This window comes from Beta vulgaris, chromosome 9, assembly GCF_026745355.1.
Source record: "Beta vulgaris subsp. vulgaris cultivar EL10 chromosome 9, EL10.2, whole genome shotgun sequence".
Classification (NCBI taxonomy): Eukaryota; Viridiplantae; Streptophyta; class Magnoliopsida; order Caryophyllales; family Amaranthaceae; genus Beta; species Beta vulgaris.
In genome coordinates, this window is record NC_079210.1 from 11,365,485 (window position 1) to 11,392,427 (window position 26,943).

General features: G+C 36.8%; 1 protein-coding gene across 1 annotated transcript; it reads left to right on the forward strand.

The window, feature by feature from the left end:
* Positions 1-1,326: 1,326 nt before the first annotated feature.
* On the forward strand, positions 1,327-26,668 carry LOC104903229 (uncharacterized). The gene is made up of 19 exons (XM_010691234.4): positions 1,327-1,729; positions 5,516-5,619; positions 6,903-6,989; positions 7,972-8,047; positions 8,149-8,223; positions 8,327-8,380; positions 8,795-8,854; positions 8,944-9,060; positions 11,000-11,094; positions 11,990-12,195; positions 12,489-12,586; positions 17,779-17,882; positions 18,037-18,202; positions 20,667-20,789; positions 20,941-21,023; positions 22,037-22,178; positions 22,274-22,303; positions 22,482-22,552; positions 25,683-26,668. The coding sequence occupies exons 1-19, from the start codon at positions 1,691-1,693 to the stop codon at positions 26,494-26,496; spliced, it is 2,544 nt and encodes an 847-aa protein (XP_010689536.2). The 5' UTR covers positions 1,327-1,690; the 3' UTR covers positions 26,497-26,668.
* Positions 26,669-26,943: the final 275 nt, after the last annotated feature.

A 26,943-nucleotide genomic window follows, 5' to 3' on the forward strand; every position in this document is an offset into this window, starting at 1 on the left:
CCCAGAAACAAACACATTTTGGAATCCGTCAACCTAAAATACCTTTCAGTCAGTTGACTAGAGTCTTAGAGATGATTTTATAGAAAGTTTTGCAGAGACTTATCGGTTTGAAATCCTTTACTTCTTGGAGGCGATCCACCTTCGGGATGAGCGTGGTATAAGTTCTGTTATGTTCCTTCAGCAAATAACCGCTTGAGAGGAATGAATGGACACTATCTCTTACTTCTTTGTTCACAGTTCTCCAATTTTTATGAAATAAAATAGGTAAAAACTCCGTCTGGACCTGGGGACTTGAGAGGATGTGAGCTAAATGTTGCCTCTTGGATTTTTTCATCCGTGAATGGAGAAGAAATATGATTAATGTGATCTTATGATAGGTTGGGCATACAATCCAGGAAGTCATCATTTGCTTGGACCTTAAAATCCGAGTTAGAGGGCACCAATTGCCTTCAGAATTTTTGATTGTCTTAATATCATTTTTCGAGATCCTTCCTTTCATGCTTTTGTAAAAGAAGACCGTTATTTGATCTCCTAAAGTGTCCCACTTCAATTTTGCTATCTGTTTCGATAAATCAGCTTATCTTGAATTTCTTCTTTGACTTTTTCTTTTTGATGTGAGTCTGATAAAGTTTGAGACGTTGAAGAAATATTTTATTGAGTGGTAGTGAGTTTGTTGTTGATGTTGACCCAATCTATCTTTTTTTTTCGTGAAATCAAGGCACCAATATCGAATTTTTCTTTTTGATGTGAGTCTGATAAAGTTTGAGACGTTGAAGAAATATTTTATTGAGCGGTAGTGAGTTTGTTGTTGATGTTGACCCAATCTATCTTTTTTTTTCGTGAAATCAAGGCACCAATATCGAATTTTTCTTTTTGATGTGAGTCTGATAAAGTTTGAGACGTTGAAGATATATTTTATTGAGCTGTAGTGAGTTTGTTGTTGATGTTGACCCAATCTATCTTTTTTTTTTCGTGAAATCAAGGCACCAATATCGAATTTTTCTTAAGGTGTTTTGAGGTTTTCTTTGTTGAATATGAGGGTGAGATCCTATTTGGTGTATTTCCCATCCAATCTGAATAATAATTGTAATTTTCGAGTGATTGAGATACCATACTCACTACTTTCTTCTCGATTCACAATTGTATTAGGATATAAGACTAGGAGTATCATTTACCACATCCCCTTCATTAAAAAACAAAATATAACATTTAGTCATTTACCACATTCCATCCGATAAACACAATCCCCACCTCAAAAAAAATCACAAAAACTTTTGAAAATTAAAACTATTATGTCATTCTCACTCAGTCACTTGTGCAAATCCGGTCTCAATCTTGTACTTTTGCGCCTACCCCCACGCCTCACCACATCAAAAAAAACCTCCATCTCTCTCTCTCTCTCTCTCTCTCTCTCCTCCTCTCAGCTGCTTCGACCCTTTTATTGTTCTTCCCCCTCCTTCTTCCTCCTTTCTCCTACTTCCGCAAAATCTAGGGTTTTTTTCCTCGCTTTCTCTCTCCTCCATAGCTCAATCGCCTCTTCAATCTCGCACCTTTTTCTTTCTAATTTTAGCTCCTGTTGCTTTCCATTTCAAGTCAAAATTGGTTCCAGTAGATCTGTCCACCATTTTTCCTTACCTCTGTTTTCTTCTCACTCTCTGTCCTCTTTTTATTACTCGTTAACTCTTTCGCCATGTTTTGGAAGCTCACTGCCTTATCTGCTTCGTCACCTGTAAGTTCTTACTCCCATTTTTTAGTACTTGTTTTAGTTATTTTGGTTAGAAAATATGTCCAATGTTTGATCTGTTTGTTTTAGTGTGGTATTGAGCTCGTGAAGAACACTTTATTTGTTTGTTCTTGCATGTTCGGATAATATGTTGTTTATGATGTATGTAAGATTGTTTGAAATTTACGAAGTTTAGTATGTTGTGATTGTTGGATGCGTGGTGAAGTGGACGAAGGGGCAAGGGGATATTGCGCGCTTGTGATTTAACCATATTGAGTTTAATGGGAGATTTAAGCATGAATTTAGTTTTTTGAATAGGACAAATGAAATCTTCTTCCTATCTTTCCCTATCAAATTACCCTATGCGGAGTCGGATGAATCGGGTATAATACACACTCGTGCAGTCATAGATAGACTTATTCTGTTCAACTTATCCCCAGGATGTGATCAGACATGTTGCAGATTATGATGGTTGAGGAATTTCCTAAATAAATCCACATCATGTTGCCCATGATCACCTATTGTTAGTGTTGTTAAAATGTGTGTTCATAATTGAACGATGCTACTAAAGGAAGTTTCTGACCGAAAACTTTCTAGATTTATTTTGGCTTTTCGGAGTCTTTGGTTGGGAAGGAAAAATTTCTTTGGAAAGTAGTTTTGCTGTAGCACGAGTCTTAGAGGCAAAAGTAATTGAACTAACCTACTTTTCATGCTGTAGCAAGATCAGACTCAATTAATACCCCCTCATAATTTTTCAGCCTCAAGCTTTATTGTGTGCGAACTCAAGGGTTTATAGATTGCTAAAGCTACGTGTGAAATTTCACTTCGGTACTTTTCCCTGTCAACCCAATTTTTCATCTTTCTTCGTAGGTCTTTCAAAGATGTGATTGGGTTTGAAGAGCTCCAATTAATAGGGTGTACGTTTATTGGACTACGTTTGATGATTTTGAGACTAGAATCTTTGATTCCATAAAATGAGACGCTTTATTCTTTACGTTTCTTTTTCCTAAGGTTTTGAAATAAACTATTACTGCCGGATCCCTTGCCTTTGGTGGTTCCTACGAACATTGTAAACCTGAGGGCAAGAGCTCAAGGGCTAGTAGGGGAGAGAAAAAGAGAGAGTAAGTGTAGATTGTTGGATCAGCAATATATTAGCGGTAATTAGTTGATCTGAGTACAATAGTAAAACATAGGTGTCATTGGCTTAGAAGTATGCATAAATTTTTTGGTTCCTAGAGTTTATGGGATGCAATTTTGAATAAGTTAGGGGTAGCTACGGATAGGGAGGAGAAGAGAGACTCATTATTGTGAGGGAATCATTTGCTTTATCTAAAGTTATGGTCAGCTGTAATTTGATAACTTAGAGTCTAAAAAGCATTGTTTAGTGGGGGAAACTTGATGGCTACTTTTTCTCCACAATTAGATCTCTCATATACTAGTGCATTCCGGTCGAATAAGTTAACAGAGAGTTTCTAATAAGTTCTCACACCTAAATCAAATAAGTTTTAATAAGTTCCAATAATTTGAGATAAGTTGAAATAAGTTCTAATGACAACCGATAAGTTCAGATACTTCATACACCTTTACTTGGGGCTTACAAGTGCTAGAAGTTGGATAACACCAAAAATGTGCTCAATTATCCATAGTTACATTCTCTAGCAACTATAGAAGGATTTCAGAGAAATAGATCTAGTGCCTTTACTTGTAATTCCTCCTACGAACAGTTGCAACAACCTACTATTGTCACTATTGCATTAAAAATTTCAAAGCTATACTTAAGAAGACAACAAGTCAAATGTTTTTGAAATGGTGAATTGTAATACTAATGGTGACATATTGAGGATTTGAAGGGAGGGCATGGTACGCAAATACCTTTTCTTTTTTACAGGCCTGGAGCATAATGCTCTTAGTTGAATCTAATGGACGTTTGGTTCAAATGATTGGAATCGAATGCTACTGAATTAGAAGTTTATTGGTATTGATTGGAAATCTATTTCTTCTTTTTAGTTGTTTGGTTCATTCAATGTATTCATGTAGCATATATCACTAAAGGGGAGGTATGTGAATCTCAATCTATAGGTGGTGACTATGTGATTCAAGGGGTGGATGGGGGATGAAACCTCTAGGTATGGGGTTTATACCCAAGTTACCTGTACCAAACAACCTTTTTATCATTCATAGTATGACATTCTTTCCAAAACATCTAATCAAACACCCCCTAAGTGTGCCACATGAGTTAGTATTTAAAATTTATAACAAGAGAGGCATATGGCCCATGATAAAATTGGGTCCACATATCTAAAAGCTATTGTCGTGGTCATAAGTTTGTAACTGTTTGGGGTAAGCGCCAAAGCTAATACTCTCATTAATTCATTATTTTACATTTTCTCTACAACATGCGCATGAGGAGTTGGCAAAACATTCCTGATGGATGCTTGAGTGACAAAAGCCTTCATGTTTTAGTGGTGCATAGTTGAATATTGAATCCTTCATTCAAACCCAAGATATGTAGTTACTCTTATTACTTTAGTTCAGGGTAACTATTATATGGATTTTGGAGTAGTGTATTGTTGTTAGCAACTTGTGTCACGTTTAAGGTTTGGGGGTCTACCATTAAATATAGCCACTAATCCTTGCTTGCCTTGTTGCTTTGTGTGGTAACTTTTTGTTAAAATTCTAGGAGTGTTACCTAATTCACTAATCCCCTTGCTAATAACGAATTGAGACAAACGAATTATGGTCGGTTTTTGTTTATTTTTGGTCCATTTTGGGCAACTTGCGTATTCAAAAGGCAAATTAGATAGCAAATTACGTAACACATAATTCTAGTGGAGTGTACATGCTCAATATCTATATAGGAGCAGCCTTGAGATTTTTTGCAAGTTTTTGTTGGTAGGCACAAAGATTATAAGTGTTATGCATCATGTTGGTACTTTCTTGGGTAGTAGTTTGGTTTACTATATTACTCCTTACTTCCAAAAAGATCTAAACACTTGTTAGGACACTTGGTTTAAGGTGATAAGTTGTAGTGTGGTTATCAAATGTTATTTTATCAAAAAATAGATGTGATAGGAGGTGGTGGGTTAAAAAGAAAGAGACAGAGATCATTTGAACTTAAACAAAAATTAAGGGATAGATGGAGTGCTTTCTTGAAGAACTTGTGTAGTTGGAGGCTTGGAGCCTAGTGCTTCACCTTCTTCAACTCTGTAGATTAAACCATTCGTTCTGTAGATGAGGGATTCCAAAATTCTTATAGGAGGCTTGTTATTGATTAGGGGGCATGATACTTTTGAATTATACCTGCCTCTTCTATATGGTCAACGCTTGCTATTCTTTTTATATAATCTGTAATCACATATGGAAAACAAATTACTGATTTTATGGAGTTACATCACCCTTCCCTTATCATGTATTAGATAATTTTGTTGGCGTCCCTTCAGTCTCAAACGTCCGGGGTGGTCTTAAAACTTAAATGAATACTTGCCCACTTTCCTGAAAAACTCTCTTTCATCCTAAGTGCAACTTTTAGATTCTTGAGAAACAGAAAGAAAAATGCAAGATGCCATTCAGATGTCAGAAATAAGTAGTCTTTGCATAAAATTGAGTATACACCATTGCTGGAGTTCTGTTATGCTTTCCAAGAAAAACTTTATTGGTTCATTGGTAATTGCAGTGGCGTTGTGTCAGTAATATGTTGCAATTTATTGAAATTATTGTTTCCTTAACATCTTTGTAATTTAATTTTTTTCGCTCACTTCTTAAAGTTGCTGACCCTTAATTTCATTTTTCAAGGTGGATGCAATATTAGACAAGGACAATTTCACATTGGAAGAGCTATTGGATGAAGAAGAAATAATTCAAGAATGCAAAGCTCTAAATAGTCGTCTTATTAACTTGTAATTGATTAGTGACCTTTAAAATTTACATTCAAATATTTGTCTTTGACATTTATCTTTTAATTAGTTTGTTCTGTAGTCAACAGCCCTATGTTACCGGACTTGGCAGAGTGCTCCATGGACCCGTGTCGTCGCAAAATTGTCACAGATATGAGATATGGGTCTGATCCCTTATTTGTTGTCACTTGACACGACTCCTTTTGCAAGCCTCAAACAAGGACATAGATAGAGAGAGGTGAGGGGGAAGAGAGAGAGTCAGAGAAAATTCTCATCTGGGTGATAACTTTTCCACTATCACCCCCAAAAAACCAAACTTTGCCTTATGTAAAGTTTCCAGAGTATGATTAACCTCTGGATTTGAAATCACTCCTCATGTACCTGGTATTGGCCATAATCTTAAGGAACATTATGTAGTCTTATATGTTGCTCGGACTCGGGGACTCATGTCTGATACGGGTACATGTCCAAGTGTATGACACCACTATTCTTTGGAACAGTGTATTCGCTATCTAATTCACCTTTTGAATTCGCCAATTCGCCCAAAATGAGCCAAAAATGAACCAAAACGACCATAATTCGCTTTTCTCAATTCGCGGTTTGCGGGGGGATCAGGGAATTAGGTAACACTGCTTTGGAACTTCTTCAATTTTTTGGCTGAAAACGAAGTATCCAAGTGTCCCACCCATGTCCGAGTGTCGATGATCCGACACAGGTACTTGAGATGAAATGAAGAGTCCGAGCAACTTAGGTCTTAGTAAGAGGGGGAAGGGTTAAGGATTTACCCTTAAATGGATGGAGAAGGAGACAATGATAGCTTCATTTAATATTCATGGTGATGGTTGTTTCCCTTTAGGGTCTGACCTCGGCTTGTTCATTAAAGAGACCATTGGTTGGGCTTTGGATTAAGGCCCAGAATATTATGTCTTGTATCATCTACTTGGCTTCTGTTAACATGATTAACATCTACATAAAAGAATAATACATTTCTTTTGTTATCTTTTAAAAAGATTACATGAAAGTGTAAAGAAACAGATCAGGAATTTATAATGATTATTAGTAAAGAATTATCATATATGAAAGAAAATGATGTATATAGACACATGCCTTGTCTCTACACCTGTGTCCAAATTATGCACAGTCCCATGTCCTGAACTTTTATGTTTAACAATTGGACTTGTATCTGAGTCTGGTACTTTGACCTAGTCCAGGTAACATAGGTCAACACTGTTTAATTTTTAATATTTTTTCCCAATTTAACATGATTTGTAATAATCTTTCTCCAGCCTACGAGACAGAGCTCAGGTGGAGCAGCTCTTGCGCTATGTTGTAGAGGAACCTCCAGAGGACGCTGACAGCAAACGCACCTTTAAGTAAAGTGTTTTATGCATTATGTGATATCTTAGATAAGTTCTATATTTCTATCGGCTGGTAGTTGTATGATCTGGCGCATTTCTTCTGTGAAGTTTTTGTTGCATGAACAAACAGGAGTTTGAAGCTGTCTTTAGTCACTTACTTTACAGGAGTTGAGGCAGCTACTGTTTCCAAAACTCATGTTTCCCTTTTAAACGTCAATCCTATTTGTTTGTGCAGTTAATTTATTGTTGTGGCTCGTAATGTTCAATTGTGTACCACAAGTTTTACCCTTTTCTTGGTTCTGAAAGAGATGTATACATGTTACCCAATCAATTTTCTTGTGCTTTGAATTACATTATTGCAAGAGATGCAACCCTGTACTGCCAGTGAATTTACTTTGACGATAATTGTATAATGCTTACCATTTTCCAAAGAGAATCTTTTTGAAGCTATGACAAACTGATCTTATCTGAATGTTTTGCAACATTTGCTTCCAGTGGTCCTCAGGGTTAACTTGGGTAGTTGAGGTATTAGATATTTCCTGGGTGCTCTTAACTGCTCTTTGGTGTTTCTTGTTTCTTTGGCCACTTTGTCGTTATTGTTGTCCAGAGTATCATAAAAGTGGTTGAATAAGTTTGTGAAATGCATATGTAAGTAATGGCTGATGCATAGATGCCACTGATTGACACTTACATTCTCGTTATGAGTCATGGTTGATATTATTTCTCCTGATGATATGGTTCTTTTGTAATTTGGGGGCCTGTGGTTTAGAGTTTCTGGTTATCATTGTCTTTTCATCTGCTTACCTGGCCCTACATTTTAAGTTATGGAAGTTTATGCATACCTGCAATTTGAACGGAAGGAGCTAAAGACTTCTCTGGTTATCATCTTTATTCATTGTAACTCCCAATTCATGTTTGTTCACAGACTTTCTGTAAGAAATGTGATAGGGCCTTCTGAAAACTAATAATGATGTATATTGCGGTGTTTGAATTGTAGGTTCCCATTTGTGGCGTCAGAGGTTTTTACATGTGAGATTGATGTCATCTTGAGGACATTAGTGGAAGAAGAGGAGGTGGGGCTTCTGCAAATTTTTTTAACTCTCCATGGTCTTACCTTCACCTAAATTTTTGGACACTGTTAGTTTCTGATATTCTGACTTTATTAACTTGTCAGATGATGGATTTGCTCTTCTCATTTTTGGAACCCAATCGACCTCATAGCACTTTGCTTGCTGGGTATTTTAGCAAGGTATGCTATATTTTCTCGTGAACTCTGATAATTTTTTCCCAGCTGCTGCTGTGTAGTTCTACTTACTGTTAGTTGATGCTTCGTTTTCGATTTGGCATGATAGGTTGTTGTGTGCCTCATGTTGAGGAAGACAGTCCCACTTATGAACTATGTGCAAGTAAGTGAATTAAATATTCTTGTCTATCTCTCTCTTTTTAGAGCTGCAAGATAGAGCATACTTTAAGCCGATAACTATAATTAAACATCAATGACATAGTTAGTGGCTTCTCATATATCTTTGGAAGTGTCCCAGTTCTTGTGTAGTGCATCTTCCATACCTTAGATTATTAAATTTCGCGTTTCGGCGTTTGTATGGTTGCTATTACTGTTGCAAAAAGGGGAACAGTGGATTTAACTTCATATGTCGTCGACCTATATATCAGGCTTATTTGCTGTACATCAGTCTTCATTGTACCTTCTCTCTTGAAAAAATGGTCCTCTGCTACCGGGATCCGGGAAAAAAAAAATAGTCTGAGTTGGTTACTATTTAGCCAGATCCTTGTTTTGAATCATACTATCCTTGGTTCAACAGGCTCACCAGGACGTATTCCAGCAACTGGTTGATTTGATTGGAATTACTTCCATTATGGAGGTCAGTTGCTTTGATAAGTAAGTTGTGGTCCCTCACTCAATTATGAGCATGACTTAATGGAGTTGTATTGGTTATTGATTTGTGGACAGGTCTTAGTTCGACTTGTAGGTGCTGATGATCATGTTTACCCCAATTACATGGATGTTATGCGGTGGTTGGCTGATAGTAATTTGCTGGAGATGATAGTTGATAAATTGAGTCCTTCTGTAAGTGTATTCTGTGTCCTTAGTCCCTTATTTTCTTCGATTCTTCTTTTTTGAACACTTGACATAGTCACTTTCTATGTGAAAAGTTTCATTAATACTATGTTTGAAGTTACGGTCGCGGTGTCTGTATTTGTTGCCTTGTGACACTGACATTTCTAATGAAACTGTTGTTGGGAACTTCACTTCAAAAAACAGCAAGAACGACACACTAGCAATTTTAATGGTGGTTCAAATCACCACTTCCTTAATTAATAAACTGCAAAAATAACAGCTACTATGTGTTTTTCCTCTCAACTTCAATATGAACTGCCCTTCAACTCCTTATGAGCTACATCTGCACTACTTAAACATACCTTCCTACCATCCTATATTTATAGGACTTACAAGATCTCCTATTCCTACTAGAACATGTTAACTGACACTTAACTTCTAAAATAATTAGGAAACAATATAATTGGAGGATAAGTAATTTCTTTCCTCCCTAAACTCCTAATTGTAATTTTCTAATTATATATTAAACTTCCTAAAACACAAAAAGTTTCTTGCTCTATAGAACTTCCATACTCAAAAGACTTGGAATTATTATTTGGTGTACTTCTTGGATTTTAACCCAACAATTGCATCAGGTTTGCAGGTGTTGTGGTATAGTAATATTTCTTTCCCCTCATTTTGCTTGATATGGATAGGACCTCAGTGGTTATCTGGTTAACTCATACCAATCTTTCTGCAGTCCTCTTTCCAAGGGTAGTGATAGTGGTAGTTTTGGTTGTGGTGGTGGGGAAATGAAGGTTGTGAGCATGAGCATTTTTGGTTTTATAAATCTTGGTTTCGGGGATGGTAGCTTTTCTCAAACCCACCCCTCCCTTAGGTTTGAAGTATGGGTGAGTGGGGTTTGAGACTTTGAGGTATGGGTTTGGGTCCTATTTGTATGTGCCAAACACGTATGTTGTAGACCTCTACCTGATTTTCAGTTCAAGTAAATCAAACCCCCTCAAAGATATGTCAAACCTCTTTGATATGCAGAATCCTTTATAGAACAAACTGTGTCCCCACAAACAAAATTTAGAGCTCTCTACTTAGTCCTTACGATTCTTTTTGAGATGGAAAATTCCATTTTTATCACGCTTTTTGATCAAAAAATTTGTAATTGGGAGTTTGGGACAACAAAAATTTAGAGGCAAAAAAAAAAGTGAAGATAATGGCTATATGCTGCTCTCCTGCCTAATGCTCCTCCTGAAAAGAAATATTGTCCACCATTTTCTACTTTACATGTTAGCAAGGACAGAGGACCCTTGGAACATGAAGAAACAAATTGGTCGCATGGATACTTGCAATGAATTCACTCTTTACTGCCATATTGTACAGGCATTGCTCTCCAAGACCCCAAGTAGATAATCTTCTATGCTATCCTCCCAGTCCCTTGATATTTGTTAGTGGACCAAGTTCAAATCCACAAGAGGATTGCTTTTCCTTTTTCCTATCTAAGACAAAGAAATGTCCCTATGATTCTTCCTTAAGTTTAGCACGACCTTAAGATTTCCAAATTTGAAAACACTAAACACATTATACCATATGGACCGGATAGGGATAAATAAGTCCCAATCAAAACTAGCCTTTTTTGTATCCATGTATGCTTTGTTCTTTCACTTGAATTTCCTTTATCTAGATTTATTAGCCTTTCTGAAGCTGTTTGTTAACGTCACTGTGCTTACTTTTAGCTCTAAAAGAAAGTTGTTAACCCTTTATAGAACTTTTCTGAACTTGTTGGAATTTAGTTTCTTACATTTCAACTTATCTGAATCCTGAAACTTCTTTTATGTAGTTGTGAAAAAGAGCAAAGCTGTAGTCTCTGGTAGTGACAGTTTATCGTGGTCTCTTTTTGAGTGTTTGTGTTCTGCTGATGGACCCTTTTCTACTTTGCTTTTGTTCAATGAGTCAGTGCTCACCGGAGGTTCAGGGTAATGCAGCAGAGACTCTTTGTGCTATTACTCGGAATATGGGCTCACCTCTTGCAGCAAAACTTTCCAGTCCCAGGTATGTTCATGTATACCATCACTTTTCTTGTACACCTAGCTTGCTTTATATGCCGTCAGGTAGAAAAAGTAAGAGAAAGTGTGGGGAGGGAGGGAGAAAAAGTAGGAGGAAGTTTATTTGACAAGACAAGGTGAGTTTCTTTGCGTCGTCTATTTACGTGTTGCTGTTTTGAGGGAGTTGTGGGTGGGAATGGAAGTTCTAATCTGAATTAGTGAGAAGTCCCAGCTCCCATGGTATGTTGATATATACCATCACTTTCTTGTATGCCTAGCTTGCTTTATATGCCGTCAGGTAGAAAAAGTAAGAGAAAGTGTGGGAAGGGAGGAAGAAAAAGTAGGAGGAAGTTTATTTGAAAGGACAAGGTAAGTTTCTTTGGGTCATCTATTCATGGGTTGCTGTTTTGAGGGAGTTGTGGGTGGAAATGGAAGTTCTAATCTGAATTAGTGAGAACTGAGAAGTCCCAACTCCCATGTTTGGTATACTTAGGAATTGGAATATGGTGGGATTGGGAAGGGGATTAAATTGGGTCTATTGCCTCCATTTTAATACCTAGGTGGGGGTGGTGTTGGGAGGATGGGAATAGACATGGGTTATATGACCCTTTTCCCCTAATGGAATGGAAGAAAGAAATACATTATTAAGGGTGGTTTTGTAAATTTTTTATTTATTTAGAGTATATTTTCTAACATTTATCAAACAAGAGATTGGCATTATCTTATTAAATTCCCACCCACCAATTTTTTACTCTCTGTCCCACCCTCTAATCACCAAATTCTCATTCCCACTACCAATCGCCTCTTTAAGGTAAGTGTGAAATTTAAGTAGATATGCATGGAGTAATTGTTTTAGAATATACAAAGAAAGTAACTGTTGGCAATTTCTCTCTTTTATGCAGTTTCGTCGCGAGGATCTTTGCTCATGCGCTTGAAGTATCTGCTACCAAGTCTGGTCTAGTACATTCCCTGTCTGTATGTATATCTTTACTGGATCCAAGAAGATCGGCTTCCTCTTTGTTATATCATTCTCTACGAGGTCAACATTTGTATGAGGCTCCTATTGCTGTAAATCCTGAGACTGTGAGCGCAATGTTACCTAGACTTGGTTAGTGTGAAAATTTTGCTATGTCATTGAAATATGTAAATATCCAACTGCTATGCTGTCACTTCAAACCTCTTATTGGATAAACTGATAGGAGGTTTTTTTTTAATGTACTTCCATGTAGTTGTAGTTTCCGTGTGATTTCCTTACTATTGAATTTGCTTTCAATGTTGTTTTGGTGTCTTTTGTTTGCAATGTCAATGTGTGAAAGCTGGTGAACATGCCTCCTTACGAACTCATGAATTTGCTTTACTAGCTATATTTTTATGAGTAATTAATGCTTTGTTTTTTCACAGGTGATCTTCTAATGCTTTTGAACGTGACATCTGATGAAAATATTCTGCCAACTCCATATGGTGAACTAAGACCACCCCTAGGAAAACACCGACTCAAGGTCTATTTCTTTCTGGCTTGCTCTGTCATGGGTACTATTGGTGATGTTTTTGGTTTTTCCCTTGATATCATAATGGACACTGGTATATTGCTTCCTTCGTTTCTTTTTACTTGCAACATAGCCCTTTGCACACACTTTTAGGAGGATGATAAGCAAGGTAAACAAACACATTAATTAAAACAATTCGAACATTAATAACTCAATTACTCTTCTTACCATTGTCCACAATATATTAAATTTTTTGTTTCATTTACTTTGTCTATCATCCTCCCAAAAGTGTGTGCCAAATGACTATGTTGCAAATAAGAAGAAATGGAGGAAGTATTATCTAGCAAAAATCAATAAACCATAACATCTTTTTCTGTAGGAAATAAGAAATATGTATTCAGTATATAAGGAAATAAACCTGATAGGCTGATATGAAAGAGATTAGGAAAGTTTATCATGGCACCACTTCACTTGGACCTTCAATGTGACCCGTTATTATTTTGATGTATATTTGGGAGTATACTCTGCCGTGAGTATTGGAGCATAAGGCCTATGACAACCATATCTCTATTCCATCTAATACATAGTTAGTGATATACGCACGGAACTCTCCCGTTCTGTTACCAAACGCTTCTTTGTAACGGATTTTGGATTTGCCGTTCCGCGAAATCCTGTTACCGAATGCCATAAAAAATCACATACTTCTTGCCACGTCCGTTCCGTAACGCGAACTCGCCGCGTTGTAATGCTTTTATCCCCGTTACATCGGTTCTTTTCAAATATTGGCCAAAAATATTTTATGATTTATTTGTATAGTTAATGTAAGATGATATTCTCATCGATTTGATTATATTATGTTGTAATAATGCTTCATAAACTAAAACAAAGCAAATAAGAATAGAACATATTCATGTGATTTTTTTTGAAAAATTCACGTTGCCCTCTGCCGCGAAATGTTCTATTTTCCCATTACAAGCCGTTTGCGCGACAACGCGACCGTACTTGCGAATGCGACCACGTTTTTTTCCCTGGATATACGTGACGAATTTTCAAAATATTACCACAAAGATATGGGGAAAGAGGTGCTCTAGTAATTTTATTGAAGTATCCCTAGGTGCATGTAATAAAGTGTACCCTGCAGGGCATTCTTTTGAAAGGTTTGTGTGTTAATGGCACTCAGATTTTGTGCTCGAGGGCCTTGCTGTCCTTTTGTCTATGTAATTTATGAAAATCTCCCTTTGTTTGAAAGCATAAAAAATCTCATTATATAAAAATGCATGCTTCAAATTTAAAGCAATGTCATGAGGGATCCTACTTTGGATCGCATAGGCGGGTAGGATCGTATCAAAAGATCCTACAAAATTGGGTAAAAGAGTAATATTTATGCTACAATATGGTAAATGAGTCGTGTTAAAAGTTGAAACACACTAATAGTGACTTTTTTTATTTGCAAATGGTGATAGTAGTTCAATACATTAAGATATAAGTACCATGTAACTGAATTCTACTAGGACAAAAAGTAATATGTAAAGTTTCTCTATAACATATAATAATAGGTCTGGATTGTAGGATTTTAGATTCGTATTAAGATCCTCCCATGTTGAATTTTTTTAGTCGAGTAGGATCGAATATCAGGCAAGTCCTTTCGGATTGTAGAATCATAAGATCCGGATTGAGATGTTAATAACAATGTTTCAAAGGGAAAGTTGTTTGTTTATCAGGTTTTTCAATGCCGATTTTCTCCTTGCAGATCTATTGCATCTCACTTTCTTCATGTGACAGCTCAAATATTTTCCGAGTGAGAATATAGTTTTCTAGCTTTTCATGTCCATTTGTTTATGTTATGTACTTATATCTAATCTAGGTACAAGTAATTGTAATGTTGAAGTAATGTATTACTCAAAAAGGTGCGGATATGTGGTTTGCCTAAATCTCTGGTGTCTTCTTGTTGGTGCCTTTTCTAAGGAATAAAGGTTCTAGTTAATGAGCTCCTTGACTTGTCATCTTTTCTTTGCTCGTAGATGCATTTCCTAATTAGGATGCATGGTGTATTTTGTTTGCAGATGAAATTGTATTGGTGAGTGGAGACCAGAAGTGGGGTTAATGTTAAATTGGAGCGCTGGAGGCAAACACTAGAATCTTGAGGGTTTATGCTAAGTTAGAAGAAAATAGTGGACATGAAGTGTAATTTAATGATGAGAGGGAGTCAATTGAGGATATAATAACATTGGATTGGACTGAGTTAATAGTGACTGTTTTAAGTACATTGGGTCAATCTCGAAGAGGGATGGGGATATTGACTAAGTTGTGACTCATAGTGAGGGTGGTGGCTGAGATTTTGTGCAACCATAGTGTATCTCTAAGTCAATTGATATTTTTTTTTTTTTTTGGCAATTCAAAATTATTATTGGCTACCAAAAAAAAAAGGTTAATACAAACTAAACAACTTTCCCAACATCTGGGGAAAGAGCTCACCAACTACATGTTTACAAGAGTAGCAAAGTTCTATCTCTTACATCACATCTCCCAGCAACTTTAAACACAATTTCTCTAATGGCTTGACTTGCTGTTAAGCACTTGCCACTATAAACTTTTTGATTTCTCTGAAGCCAAATCATGTAAACTGCCTCTGTAAATAAGCTAACATACAGCTTGGCTGTACGACTCCTGCTGTGAGCTTTAGTTGCAGCTGTAATTTTCTCATCTTGGAACCCTTGTCCACGTCTGCTTATCCCCAGAAGTTGAAGCAAAGTCCTCCACACCTGGTCTGCATACTCACATTGGAAAAACAGATGATTTGCTAACTCTAATTCCTTCTCACAAAGGTAACATCTCCTGTTACATTGGATGTTCCACTGTTGGAGTCTATCAGTGGTGTACAGTCTGTTCTGGACTGCCATCCAAAGAATAAATTTACTCTTTGGTGTTGCCTTGTTGTTGCTGATCAGTCTCCTCCACTCCACTATATCTTCAGTCTACACAAGCATTCTATAAACAGCTTTGATACTGTATTTTCCTTGCTGCAAAATATTATCCCAGCCTCCTAGATCCATCAATAAATCCTTGCTGTCAATCATTTTCCTAAGCAACCAAGAAGTGTTACTAGTAATAGTAACACTGTGAATGTTCCCTCTTTTGATGTAGTAAGCATTTACCCATCTCACCCAAAGTTTATCAGTTTTAAAAGCCAAAGCCCACAGGAGTTTCAAAATAGCAGCCTTATTCCAAATTTTCATATCAATCAAGTTCCAACCACCTGCTCTTTTTGGTTTATAAAATTGAGACCAAGCAACAGGAGCTTTGTGAGATGGATTAGTCTCACCTGTCCATAAGAATCTACAGCAAATTCTCTCTACAGCTTTAATCACTTTTTTTGAAAGAGGGAAGATATGGGCCCAGTAGTTTTGCATACTACTCAAAATGGCTCTTATAAGCTGCATCCTTCCTGCATATGAAAGAAGATGAGCCATCCAACTTTGTGCTCTTTCAATGATCTTCTCAATCAGACGCTTGCATTGCGCAAAAGACAATTTCCTAGAAGTGAGAGGAATCCCCAAGTATTTAAAAGGGAGATCCCCCACTGGAAGTTGAATAGCATCAGCCAATTGTACTGCTTCAATCTGTGAAACTCCAGCCACATATAGACAACTTTTATCCACACTTGCTGCTAAACCTGAAGCTTGTGACAAGTTTTGAAAAGCAGCCATGATTTTAACAATAGAGCTCATATCTGCTCTTGCAAAGAGAAGCAGATCATCTGCAAACATTAGGTGGGTAAGGTGAATTTTTTCACACTTAGGATGAAAATTAAAATCAGGATTCAACTTGAGTCTACCCAAACACCTACTCAAATATTCCATACAGATGGCAAACAAGAAAGGAGAGAGAGGGTCTCCCTGTCTTATGCCTTTTTTTGCTTTAAATGGCTTAGTAGGGGTTCCATCAATGAGCAATGAGTAAGAAGCACTTTGCACACAAGCCATTATCCAGCTAATGCACTTATGAGGGAAGCCTAATTCCCATAGCATGCCTTCTAGGAAAGACCATTCCACAGAATCATAGGCTTTCCTAATGTCCACCTTGATAACACATCTAGGTGAGATGTGAGACTCCCATATCCTCTGATTAGCTCTGTAGCTAGAATGATATTGTCTGCTATGTGTCTTCCAGGAATAAACCCAGATTGAGCTTGATTAATCACCTCCCCAATAACCTGATGAAGTCTGTGAGTGATAACCTTGGATATGATTTTATACAATGTAGTACAGCAAGCTATAGGCCTATAGTCCTTGGCATATCTTGCATCAGCTTTCTTGGGCACCAGATTGATATTTTATACAATTGATATTTTGTGCGACCTATATGTATCTCCAAGGCAATTAAGATTTTGTGCGACCTTAGTGTATCCTTAAGGCTAGAAGGAAAATTGTATTGGACATATTCGATCGATATGAGGAAGATGAGGGTATCGATAATTCACATGTTGAGATGGATGCGTGGGAACACATTAAGAGATAAAATTCGGATTGAAAATATTCAAATGGGGCTGGAGTTTCAGATATTGAGGATAAAATAAGAGAACAGCAGTTACAACGGTTAGGGTAAGTGGAAGATTAGGATATCGGAGAATTTTTAAGAAGTCTACATGAAGAAATTAGGTTTGTTAGTGCATTTAGCACTTGATAGAACAGAATGGAAGCAAAAGATCCATGTGGACGATTGTTGGGGATGAATTCTTGAGTCATGGCCGACCCCCGTTTAACTGGGAGCTGTGACGTTGTTGCCCTTTTTCCTACTTCCTCTTAACAGGAATAATTGGCCTATATATTTCTCTGATCTACAGGCATTCATAATATAAAATATAAAAATAAAAGGAAAAACAAATTGCATATTTTCAACCTTCTTATGCTAATGTTGAGTGTTGATAGCAACCTCCATGGGCTTTTCCCCCTCCCCCATTTCATTCGTTCTTCAAAAATGAAAGACGGTGAGAAAGACTGCACTTTAGATACGCACTCAATGGGTTGAGCCCTAATTTTTCTGTTGAGGAATGGATTTCAAGCTGTTGCCTAGCCTCTTTAGTAAATTTATGTTAGAATTGATTTTTTTTATTGTCGATTTGTTTTCCACAAATATTGCTATTTGCAATTCACTGGTCTCGTAATCTCATTCGATTTTTTTCTTGATTATGTTATCTTCTTTAGATTGTTGAGTTCATTGCTGTTCTGTTGAAAGCTGGCAACCAAGGTGCAGAAGAGGAATTGGTCAACTCTGGAACCATAAAAAGAGTCTTCGATCTCTTTTTTGAGTGAGTTGCTAATAATGCTAGATCATCCAAATTTGACAGCAGTTTAAAGATGCTATATGTGTCTATTCATGTTGATACTTCTATACTTGACATTTCAGGTACCCCTACAAAAATGCATTACATCATCATTTTGACTTTATAATTGACGTTTCAGGTACCCATACAATAATGCATTACATCATCATGTTGAAAGCATAATAGGATCCTGCTTGGAGAGCCGGAATGATACAGTTATTGATCATCTTTTCAGAGTTTGTGATTTGATCAAGAAGGTTCTTGATGCTGATAAGCATCCCATGCTTTCTGGCGAACTTGAACTGGTAAATGATTGTGCTTGTTGCTAATCATATATATTTCTGAGCTTCAGATTTTAGTGCTGTGATTTTACTCTAGCAAAAATCACCCTTGTCATTAGATATGTTGTGTCCTACGGGATGTCCAAGGATGTTGCTAATTCTGCTCTCCTGTAGAAAGAACTCATTTGCTTGAAAATCAAGTTGCTTATGAAGTGAATAAGCAACAACGAGGAAGTTCATATATTTCTTTTCTGTTGACAGGAAGACTTGTATACAATGTCTTTATACATGTGAAAGATGGGTTTTAGCCATCCTGGCTACTTTCATCGGAATCTTTTGACAGGATAAAAATATCATTATTGTAGTGTTTCTAAGTTCTAACAAAAACTCTGCTCTCAGTTGGTGAGACTTGAGGAGGGTTGGATGTACCGAGCCTTAGTTGACCCTTGGTCAAATATGTGTTTGATGAACAATGAGCCATATTCATTTACTTAGATATATTCATTATTATTTTTGGTGTGCTTAATTATACATATCCAGAGCGGCTTTTTTTTGTATTGATTTTCTCTTCCCTCCATTCCGCACTAAGATTCCTCTTACCTTTGACATGGATATTAGAGGTCGCCATGTGACTAGGGCACTTGCCATAACATGTGCCTCAATAAACTACTCAGATATTCCAAGGACCCACTCATCGAAGGATCATGTTTGAGAATACATAGAACTTAGCTACCTTGAAAAGTAAAGAGGAACTTCGTTTTACGAAGCCCTGCAGTAGTCATGAGGAACATTATTTTGTAAACTAGGTGTAACCTAATAATGACTTGAAACTGTTTATTCTTTTATCATTTGTTGTAAATATATTTTGTTTTTGATCTACTGGAAGAGGGAATACATTGCACTTATCTTCAATGTGCTAGGCAATGCCAAAGGTTACAATGAAATTCAATAGTCTTTCAGCTTTTGTTTCTCTTTTTAACCCTCAAAGACGTTTCGTGGTAGGGTAAACTGTTGTTAGAACAATGAACAAATCTTGGTTGAGACTGTCTGTCTGTCTCACACTTATTTCTTGTGAGACATTAGACAGTGACCCCTGACAAAGTTAACTTCATCATTAAAGATTGAAACGTTTCTCTCATCTCAAACACTCAGTTACCATTAAGACTCTCATTGTTTCATAAAAGAATTTGGTTCGAGGTATAGGGTCATAGGTGTAAGCATATCTTCCTTAGAAAATCCGAGAATTTCTACCTTCAGATACTGTTTTGACTCGTAATACGATAACAGGTATTGGTATAAAAGTAAGTACTTTTTCCCTTTAGTCTGGTGACTTTATGGAAGAATAAACTTTCATAACCAAGGGGACAATAGAATGATAGATCTATCACGTCTTGCTGTTTAAACCAAAAACAAATGTCCTTTTCTACTGTTCCATCTTCTGCATCAAATTACTGTGGTACTGGAATCCTGTTATGTTTTGAGATCTTAAGTCTCGGATCTCTGCTCCTCTTTATAGGTTATCATTCTAGTGGCACATAATATGCTTCTTGTTGTTAACTGGGGGGTGTATGAAGGGGGGTTGGGGGGGATGTGATGCTGCTTTTGGGGTTGTCGAAGTCCAGTAAGACCGTATTGTCTAGGCAAGCAATTAACCTGATTTCGTATTAATTGAAGTTAATGGATAACTTTTGCCATTGAGAAGAATTGGAGCCCAGTAAGACCGTAAGTCCAGTAGTAATCTTACTAGTTGCCAGCCTTTAGTTGTGTAGTGCACTTTATCAATTCCATTTAGCTCCTCCAAAGAAATTGGTTGCATAAGCTGATGAAGTACGCTATCTTAGAATCTAGTTCAAATAAATGTAGTAGATGCTTTTGCCTCATTCTTTTGATGGCTTTGGAAATCAATAATGAATATTTCATGTCTTTCCAATATATTCACTTGTCAATGCATATATCTGTACCTAACTAACGTAAGGTATATATAAAAGGAAAACAAACTATTCCACTGTCTAACATATTTTGGGACATGTAAATAGGAATAAAATGAAAACATTAATGATCGTAAGGGGTACTCTATTTCTTTATGTATATTAGCTGACATAGCTCAGTGTTTAGCTACAACACGTCTTTATGTCAATAATGCAAGTTCTCGGTCTTTTAATTCATGGGATTATATGAATACCATCATAGCTCAGTGTTTAGCTACAACGCGTCTTTATGTCAATAATGCAAGTTCTCGGTCTTTTAATTCATGGGATTATATGAATACCATCATACAGTACTTAAGTAGGAATATTGTAAAGTTGATGATTTGGTTTAATAAATATTTTAATTATTTGTGGATCTTTCAACACAACCAAAGAGATTTTGGTTCCCAGGAGTTAGGAAATTAAGAGGATGGCTCTGGGTTTTCTCAGTTATCAGTAAACATAGCATAAAGCTTGATGTTTTATTGTTGATGTTTATATCTACAATGTTGTTATTACAGCCAACAATACCTGCTGCTGATAAAAAGCTGCCAAGGGCTGGTTATCTAGGACATATAACTCGAATTGCTAACAAGATTGTTCAACTTGGACAAGGCAACAAAAGCATTCAAACATATATTCAGGTGCATGCGGTTTTCTTAACCTTGGAAGCCACAGACTCAGAAATTTCTTGGTGCTTACTTTTCGGGCACACCCTTTTGATTTTCGCAAATTCTCATTGTTTGATCGTGTACAGTCATGTTGACCTTGCTTGCTTGTATATCTGGATTGCAGGAAAATGGTGAATGGAATGAGTGGCATGCTACAGTTTTGCAAGAAAGAAATGTGGTAGAAAATGTCTACCGCTGGGCTTGTGGGTATGTTTATCAACTTGTAATCATCTTACTCTGTTTTTGCTTTTGCTATGAATTAGATTAATTCATGTAGGATGTATTTAGCATATCTCATTTCTTTTGATGATCGCGATGTGGCTATAGATTGTGGTATGGTACTTCAGTTGACGTGATCTAATGTCTATGCTACATTATTATTGTTATTATTCCAAATATACTTGTGGTCTTCACGCTCTTGTCATATTATAATTATAATGTAGTTATTAATTACTCCCTCTATTTCTTAATACTTTCAACATTTGTAAATGATCCATGAACTAAGATAGAGTGAAACATGGCTTATGTGCTTAAATAATATAAGGTATTCTTTGTATAGAAGTATACCAAAAGGAGAAATATGGCAAGTATTGTAAAACATCCTTAAAAGGATTATGTTGCAAGTATTAAGAAACGGAGGAAGTATAATGTACCTGTAGACTTGATGATCTTGTCATAAACTCATCTCTATGGTGATGTACATTAATCAAGGTAATGTAATGGTACAAGGGAACATATCATAAATGCTCTATGCTTCCCCTTCTTGGTGCTTTATCTGAAGGAAATTCGTCAGTGGGTTGCAGGGGTTCATTTGTGCTTGTGTGTTTCTATCATCGAAAGAAGCTAACCACTTAAACTTTGTTGAACATACTCGTCAAAAAAGGATAGTGGTGATGGCGTTTTTGGGCAAGGACATACATCCTTCTTTTGACCTGACTCTACAGTACACATAGTACTATAGTCACTGTGATGGCATTTTTAGAATTTAATGGTGTTATTCTGATGTATTGATTTGATGAAATTTTTGTGATGTTATGATGAAATTGCTAGCAATCTAGCAGTGTTTATTTCTTTAGCTTTTGGTTCCAATGCTTCCTGCTGATGCTAGTTGTTTGAAGCGGGTGCAACATTTTGTTTGTCCTGTGTATCTCTTGCATCATAGTGAATTTGTGGCTATTAATTTTAATTACCCACCCAATCGGGGATTCCTTTACATGTAGGCGTCCAACTGCATTGCATGATAGAACAAGGGATAGTGATGATGATGACCTTCATGATAGAGATTACGATGTTGCTGCCTTAGCCAATAACCTCAGTCAGGCATTCAGACCTGATTTATTCGGAAATGAGGGTGCTGAGGAGGTATGGCACTGCTTTGGCTATTATTCCGGATTATGCTTCATATGATCTTCCCCTGTTGGCCATTCATTTATGTGCTGTCATGTTTATTGTTGCAGGACAATGGTGCTGGTGAACGGGATGATGAGGTACTAGATTTACATATTGCTCATTTTATTTTATTTATAAAAAATGGTGTTGAGAAAAAAGACCGTCTGACAATGGTAATAGGAAAAGGGGGGTGGGGGTTTGAGAATATTTGCTGAACTGATCTTTTTCTTTGAGCTCTCTCATGGATGTCGCATCATGCTGATTGCTGAATTGCAGGATGTCTACTTTGATGATGAATCTGCTGAAGTTGTCATATCTTCGTTACGGCTTGGTGATGACCAAGGAAGGTACGTTTATATAGTAGAAGTGGTTTTAGCTTACTTACACCTTCATCTATCTATGGTGATCAGTATGATAGTCTGTTTATTGAAATCTTCATGCTTTCCACGACTGTGATTCAAGTGTTTGGTGTCAGTGCCACTTTGAGGGTTGTGATAGGTACCTTCAAGTTCTATTTTCAGCTTTGATAGTGTTACGATATAATAGGACGCTATTATAATGCCTCAACGGAGCTTCTTTCCCTGGGTAGGGTAGGGGGGTTGGATTTACTTCGCCTCTGCTGGATGTACATAGCCTTATCCTTGTCGAAGCAAGATGCTGTTCCAATTAACTATATATCCAACGTGCTAATAGATAATCCAATGTACTATGCTACTATTAACTCCTTTGAGAATGGACAGGTTAGTTAAATAGATAATGATAGCTTAAAGTTCAATTATCTCTATTATATAAGGAAGGGAGGAGGAAGATGGTGTCCCCTTCTGAAAATACTAAATTACCCCTAATGATCTAATTATGAACAAAATATCTTGACCTTTTAAAAAAAAAAAGAGAAGATGGTATATATGACGTCCACTTGAAAAGTCTGAAAATCTCACTACCTTTGAATTTCTTTAATTCATTCAAACCAATTCATTATTTCTGTTCTTTCTGCTCACAAAAGATTAATATTAAAGGACGCTCATAACTTTTGTTAGTTTTCTTTACATTAGCGAATTAATACATCTAAACTCATCTGTTTATCACATTTTAAGTTTAATTATAAATATAGTGCGGATGTAGTATATAATAGAATACCAAGTTTTCAAATTAACGCACGCATCGTGTGCATATGAGGCTAGTTCTAATTAAACAAGGGAAGATGTTATGCTGAAACTAAGCAACAGGATTCGTACAGATTTGTGGCCTATATTATATCACTCTGATGAATCATCCTGAGAATAAAAATGATTTGTCTATCTACCGAACATGTAAGAGGGAAGTGGGTGATTCTGTAATTCAGTAGATTCCAGTATTCCACCATCGTCTCCTCTCGTGTTAAGTGGAGAATATGTTCCGTAAATAACCTTTTTTCTTTCAACATAGTACTTGTTTGTACATGACAATATAAGTTGGCCCAATCTGGCGAAAGTTCTGTTATTGGACAAAACACGGTGCAGGAATTACACCACTCTTCTTTTAATTTTCTTCACACTTACCTTTTACAGTCCCTTTGTAAGAGCTTTTCACTATGTAAAAATAAGAATATTAAAAGTAATTGTTTTAATAAATAAAATTAAAATTTCAAACAAATCTTAGAAGAGTCTATGATAATGTTTTTTTTAAGTGTCATTCTAGTATAAAGTTACAGGCACAGTGGAGGAACTTTGACCTTGTCGTCAAAAGTGTGAAGAATGGTAGAGTGTTTCTTGCTCAAATATGGGTCGGGGAGGTTTGGGGTGGGTACCTCAGAAAGATTAAAAACTGCAAGATGGGAAGAGACAGATCAATTCGTGGTTTGAACTTTGAACACTTGCTGCAGGGTGGATTTGGTCCTCGTAAAATTTTTCCATTACATGCTATTAATTGATCTTCCTGCATATATTTTAATGGCCATCAAATTGTTCCGTATAGCTGAGTATTGAAAGTCCAGGTCAAACATTTAGCTAATTTATCGATGCCTCAAAATATTCACTTGGTAAAACCTCTGTTTTTAAGATTGGTATGTGTGTCCAACCCCATCCCCAACATTGCTTTAACATAAGGCTTGGTAGTCTACGTCATAACCTTCCTCTTCTACGTCTTTTTGTATGTGTTACGAATTTTCATTTGCCTATATTGGTATTGTGTGGGAAGTATTTTGACCATTGGATAGAGGTGCTCACAAGCTAACCCAATCTGCGCCAAGCTGAGTTTGGAGTTGTTGGGCTATACTTATAGCACTTGAATTTGAGCTCGAACCGAGTCTTGAGCTTTTTCGAGCTTCAGTTTTTAAGTTTAACTTACCTTATAACTTAACTTCAATTGATAAATGATAACCAAGTAAAAAAAAACTCTTAATTACCAGTCTTTCATGCTTCTCACAAGTATTGTGGAAAATTTTATATCATTTCGAATTTTAAACTTGACAATTAAAATAAAAAAAGTCAAATAGAATCTGGGTTCGTACTCAACTCACGAGGACTAAATGAACCATGCCAAAAATGGTTTATGAGCTAGCTAGGCTCATCTGAAGAACAGAAGTTCTTGTTTTTTATATCTTACTAGGACCAGAAAGTAGTAGGTAATCACTTTTATATATTCCGAAGATTTGACATTGCCGGGGAAGGAATATATGAAATATTTGGGATGTTATTGGTGCGGTATGAAATTTCCGAATCGCCTGCCTAATGATTAAAATGAAAACAGGATCCCCCATGTGTTGGATAGTAAAAAATTTAGTTACCTGTTATCTCTTCTTGTCCTCTAAATGCTAATCCGACTGGCTCTTGTTGTTCTGTTAAGTGCCGAAGGGGCTTTAGGGATGAGTGATTGATAATTTTTGACTTGTTTGTGAGTTGTTGACTGATGAAATGTCTGGACTCTGGAGTTGTTGACTGATAAAGTCCATATATCTGCTGTATAAGAAAAGTCTGCTGCTAATGCCTGATGGTTTAATCACAAAATATTAAATATAGATATCTCTGTGTTTTCTAGATTGGATGTGATATTATTTCGAAGTGTGTGAACTTGATTTTTACATTTTAACTTCAATTTTATCTTAGGATATTACAAGTTATTTTTATTTTGGTATAGATTACTAGAAACAATTGCTTTGGCCTTGCTGACGAGTGACGTATTATTGCCCAGGAATGTCAGCATTTCTGTATTGCATCATCTTGTAGTTTGTATTGATTTATAAAATACAGCAATGCTATTTTAAAATACTGGATCAAAATTAAAGGGCTGGAGCTGACTGTAAATATGCTGCGATGAATGAACCTCATGGCTCATGCTTGTACGAATTAAGAATGCTAGTACATGTGGTGTGTTTTCTTTGAGTACTCTAGTCATGCTGCATTCTGGCCTCTATGCCTATGCCTTGATGTATTTTCAGCTGTTCCCAATATAATTTTAGATGCATTAAATTGGAATCTTATATGTTTTTGTCTGCTGCAGTTTGTTCACCAATTCTAATTGGTTTACATTCAAAGATGAGAGAACCGACAACACTCCAGTGAGTACCTCCCTCTCTGACGCAATGGATGATATCAATTTGAACGGAACTATGAACAGTGGGAACAGCAGCAGTGATGATGAGGTGGTAGTTGGTGAGGATGAAGAGTTGCCTGATGTTAAAGATGCCAGCAGTGCCACATCCAGTTCCAAGCCGAATGATATCAATGGATTTGGGAAAAACCTTGTTGATGGTGAAGAGAGTAAGACTGACAAGGTAGATCCTTCCTTTGAGACAGCACCCTTTGGTTTAGATTCTCCTGATTCAAAGGATCTATTTGGAGAGAGGCCTGTACCAGATTGGGTAAATTGGGGTGAAGCATCAGGTTTGCTTGATGATGGATCAAGTACCAACCCGTTTGTTGATCTTGACCATCCTGTCGGTGATGGCAATGCCAATGAGGTGATAGTACCTAGCAACAGCTCTATTAATGGGGAAGTTACACAGTCAAATGGCACTATAAAAATGGGCGACTGCAGAGAACCATCAGCTAATGGTGATGTAATCCAAAAACCTTCGGCGGCTCCTTCATTGTTTGAAGAGGATGTTGAGTTTGTTGGTGTTGAACCTGAGGGTACTGAGAAAGCAATGGAACAAGCACTGAAGGAAGGAATAGTTGGCGAAGCAGGGCCTTTAAAGAAAAATGTTGTACCATTAAAAGTTCCAGAGGAGAACCCAGATGATGCTGCACCAGGGACAGAGTTCAATGATGCGAATTACTGGAGAGTTGAGCAGGAGGTTGCCGTTCTTGAGTGATGCAATTTGATTTTTTCAGTTTACGAAGCTAAAAGTTGTTTTTAGTGATGCTGATCCCCTTTCCAGATCGGCAAATGCATTTTAAGCCAAACTTATGTACAGTATGTCTTTGGCTTTCTCTGTGGAGGATCATATGATAATTTATCCACTGGTTGATTTTGTTCTTTGCTCATGTCATGTTCTGTTCATTATTCGAGCTGTGTTGATGCTTTGGCATATTTGGTTCTTTAACTTATATATCTTCTATTTGGTCAAGCAAGTTTGTTTAGGAATGGAATTCCCAGTACGAGACTTAGAGTTCAAACCGACATTGTAGACTTTCCATGGTTCCTATGGACGAACCTCGTGTTAATCCAGTTTTGTGCGCTTTTTTGTCTGTACAGATCTTCTGCCACGGTTTTGGCAGGACAGGTTGCTGATTTTGGCATATTTTTTGTAATTTTTGTC

Coding starts and splice junctions, on each gene's coding strand:
- LOC104903229 (XM_010691234.4), top strand. CDS start 1,691: ATGTTTTGGAAGCTCACTGCCTTATCTGCTTCGTCACCT. Junction 12,196..12,488: donor CGCAATGTTACCTAGACTTG/GTTAGTGTGAAA, acceptor GTTTTTTCACAG/GTGATCTTCTAATGCTTTTG. Junction 22,553..25,682: donor CTTGGTGATGACCAAGGAAG/GTACGTTTATAT, acceptor TGTCTGCTGCAG/TTTGTTCACCAATTCTAATT.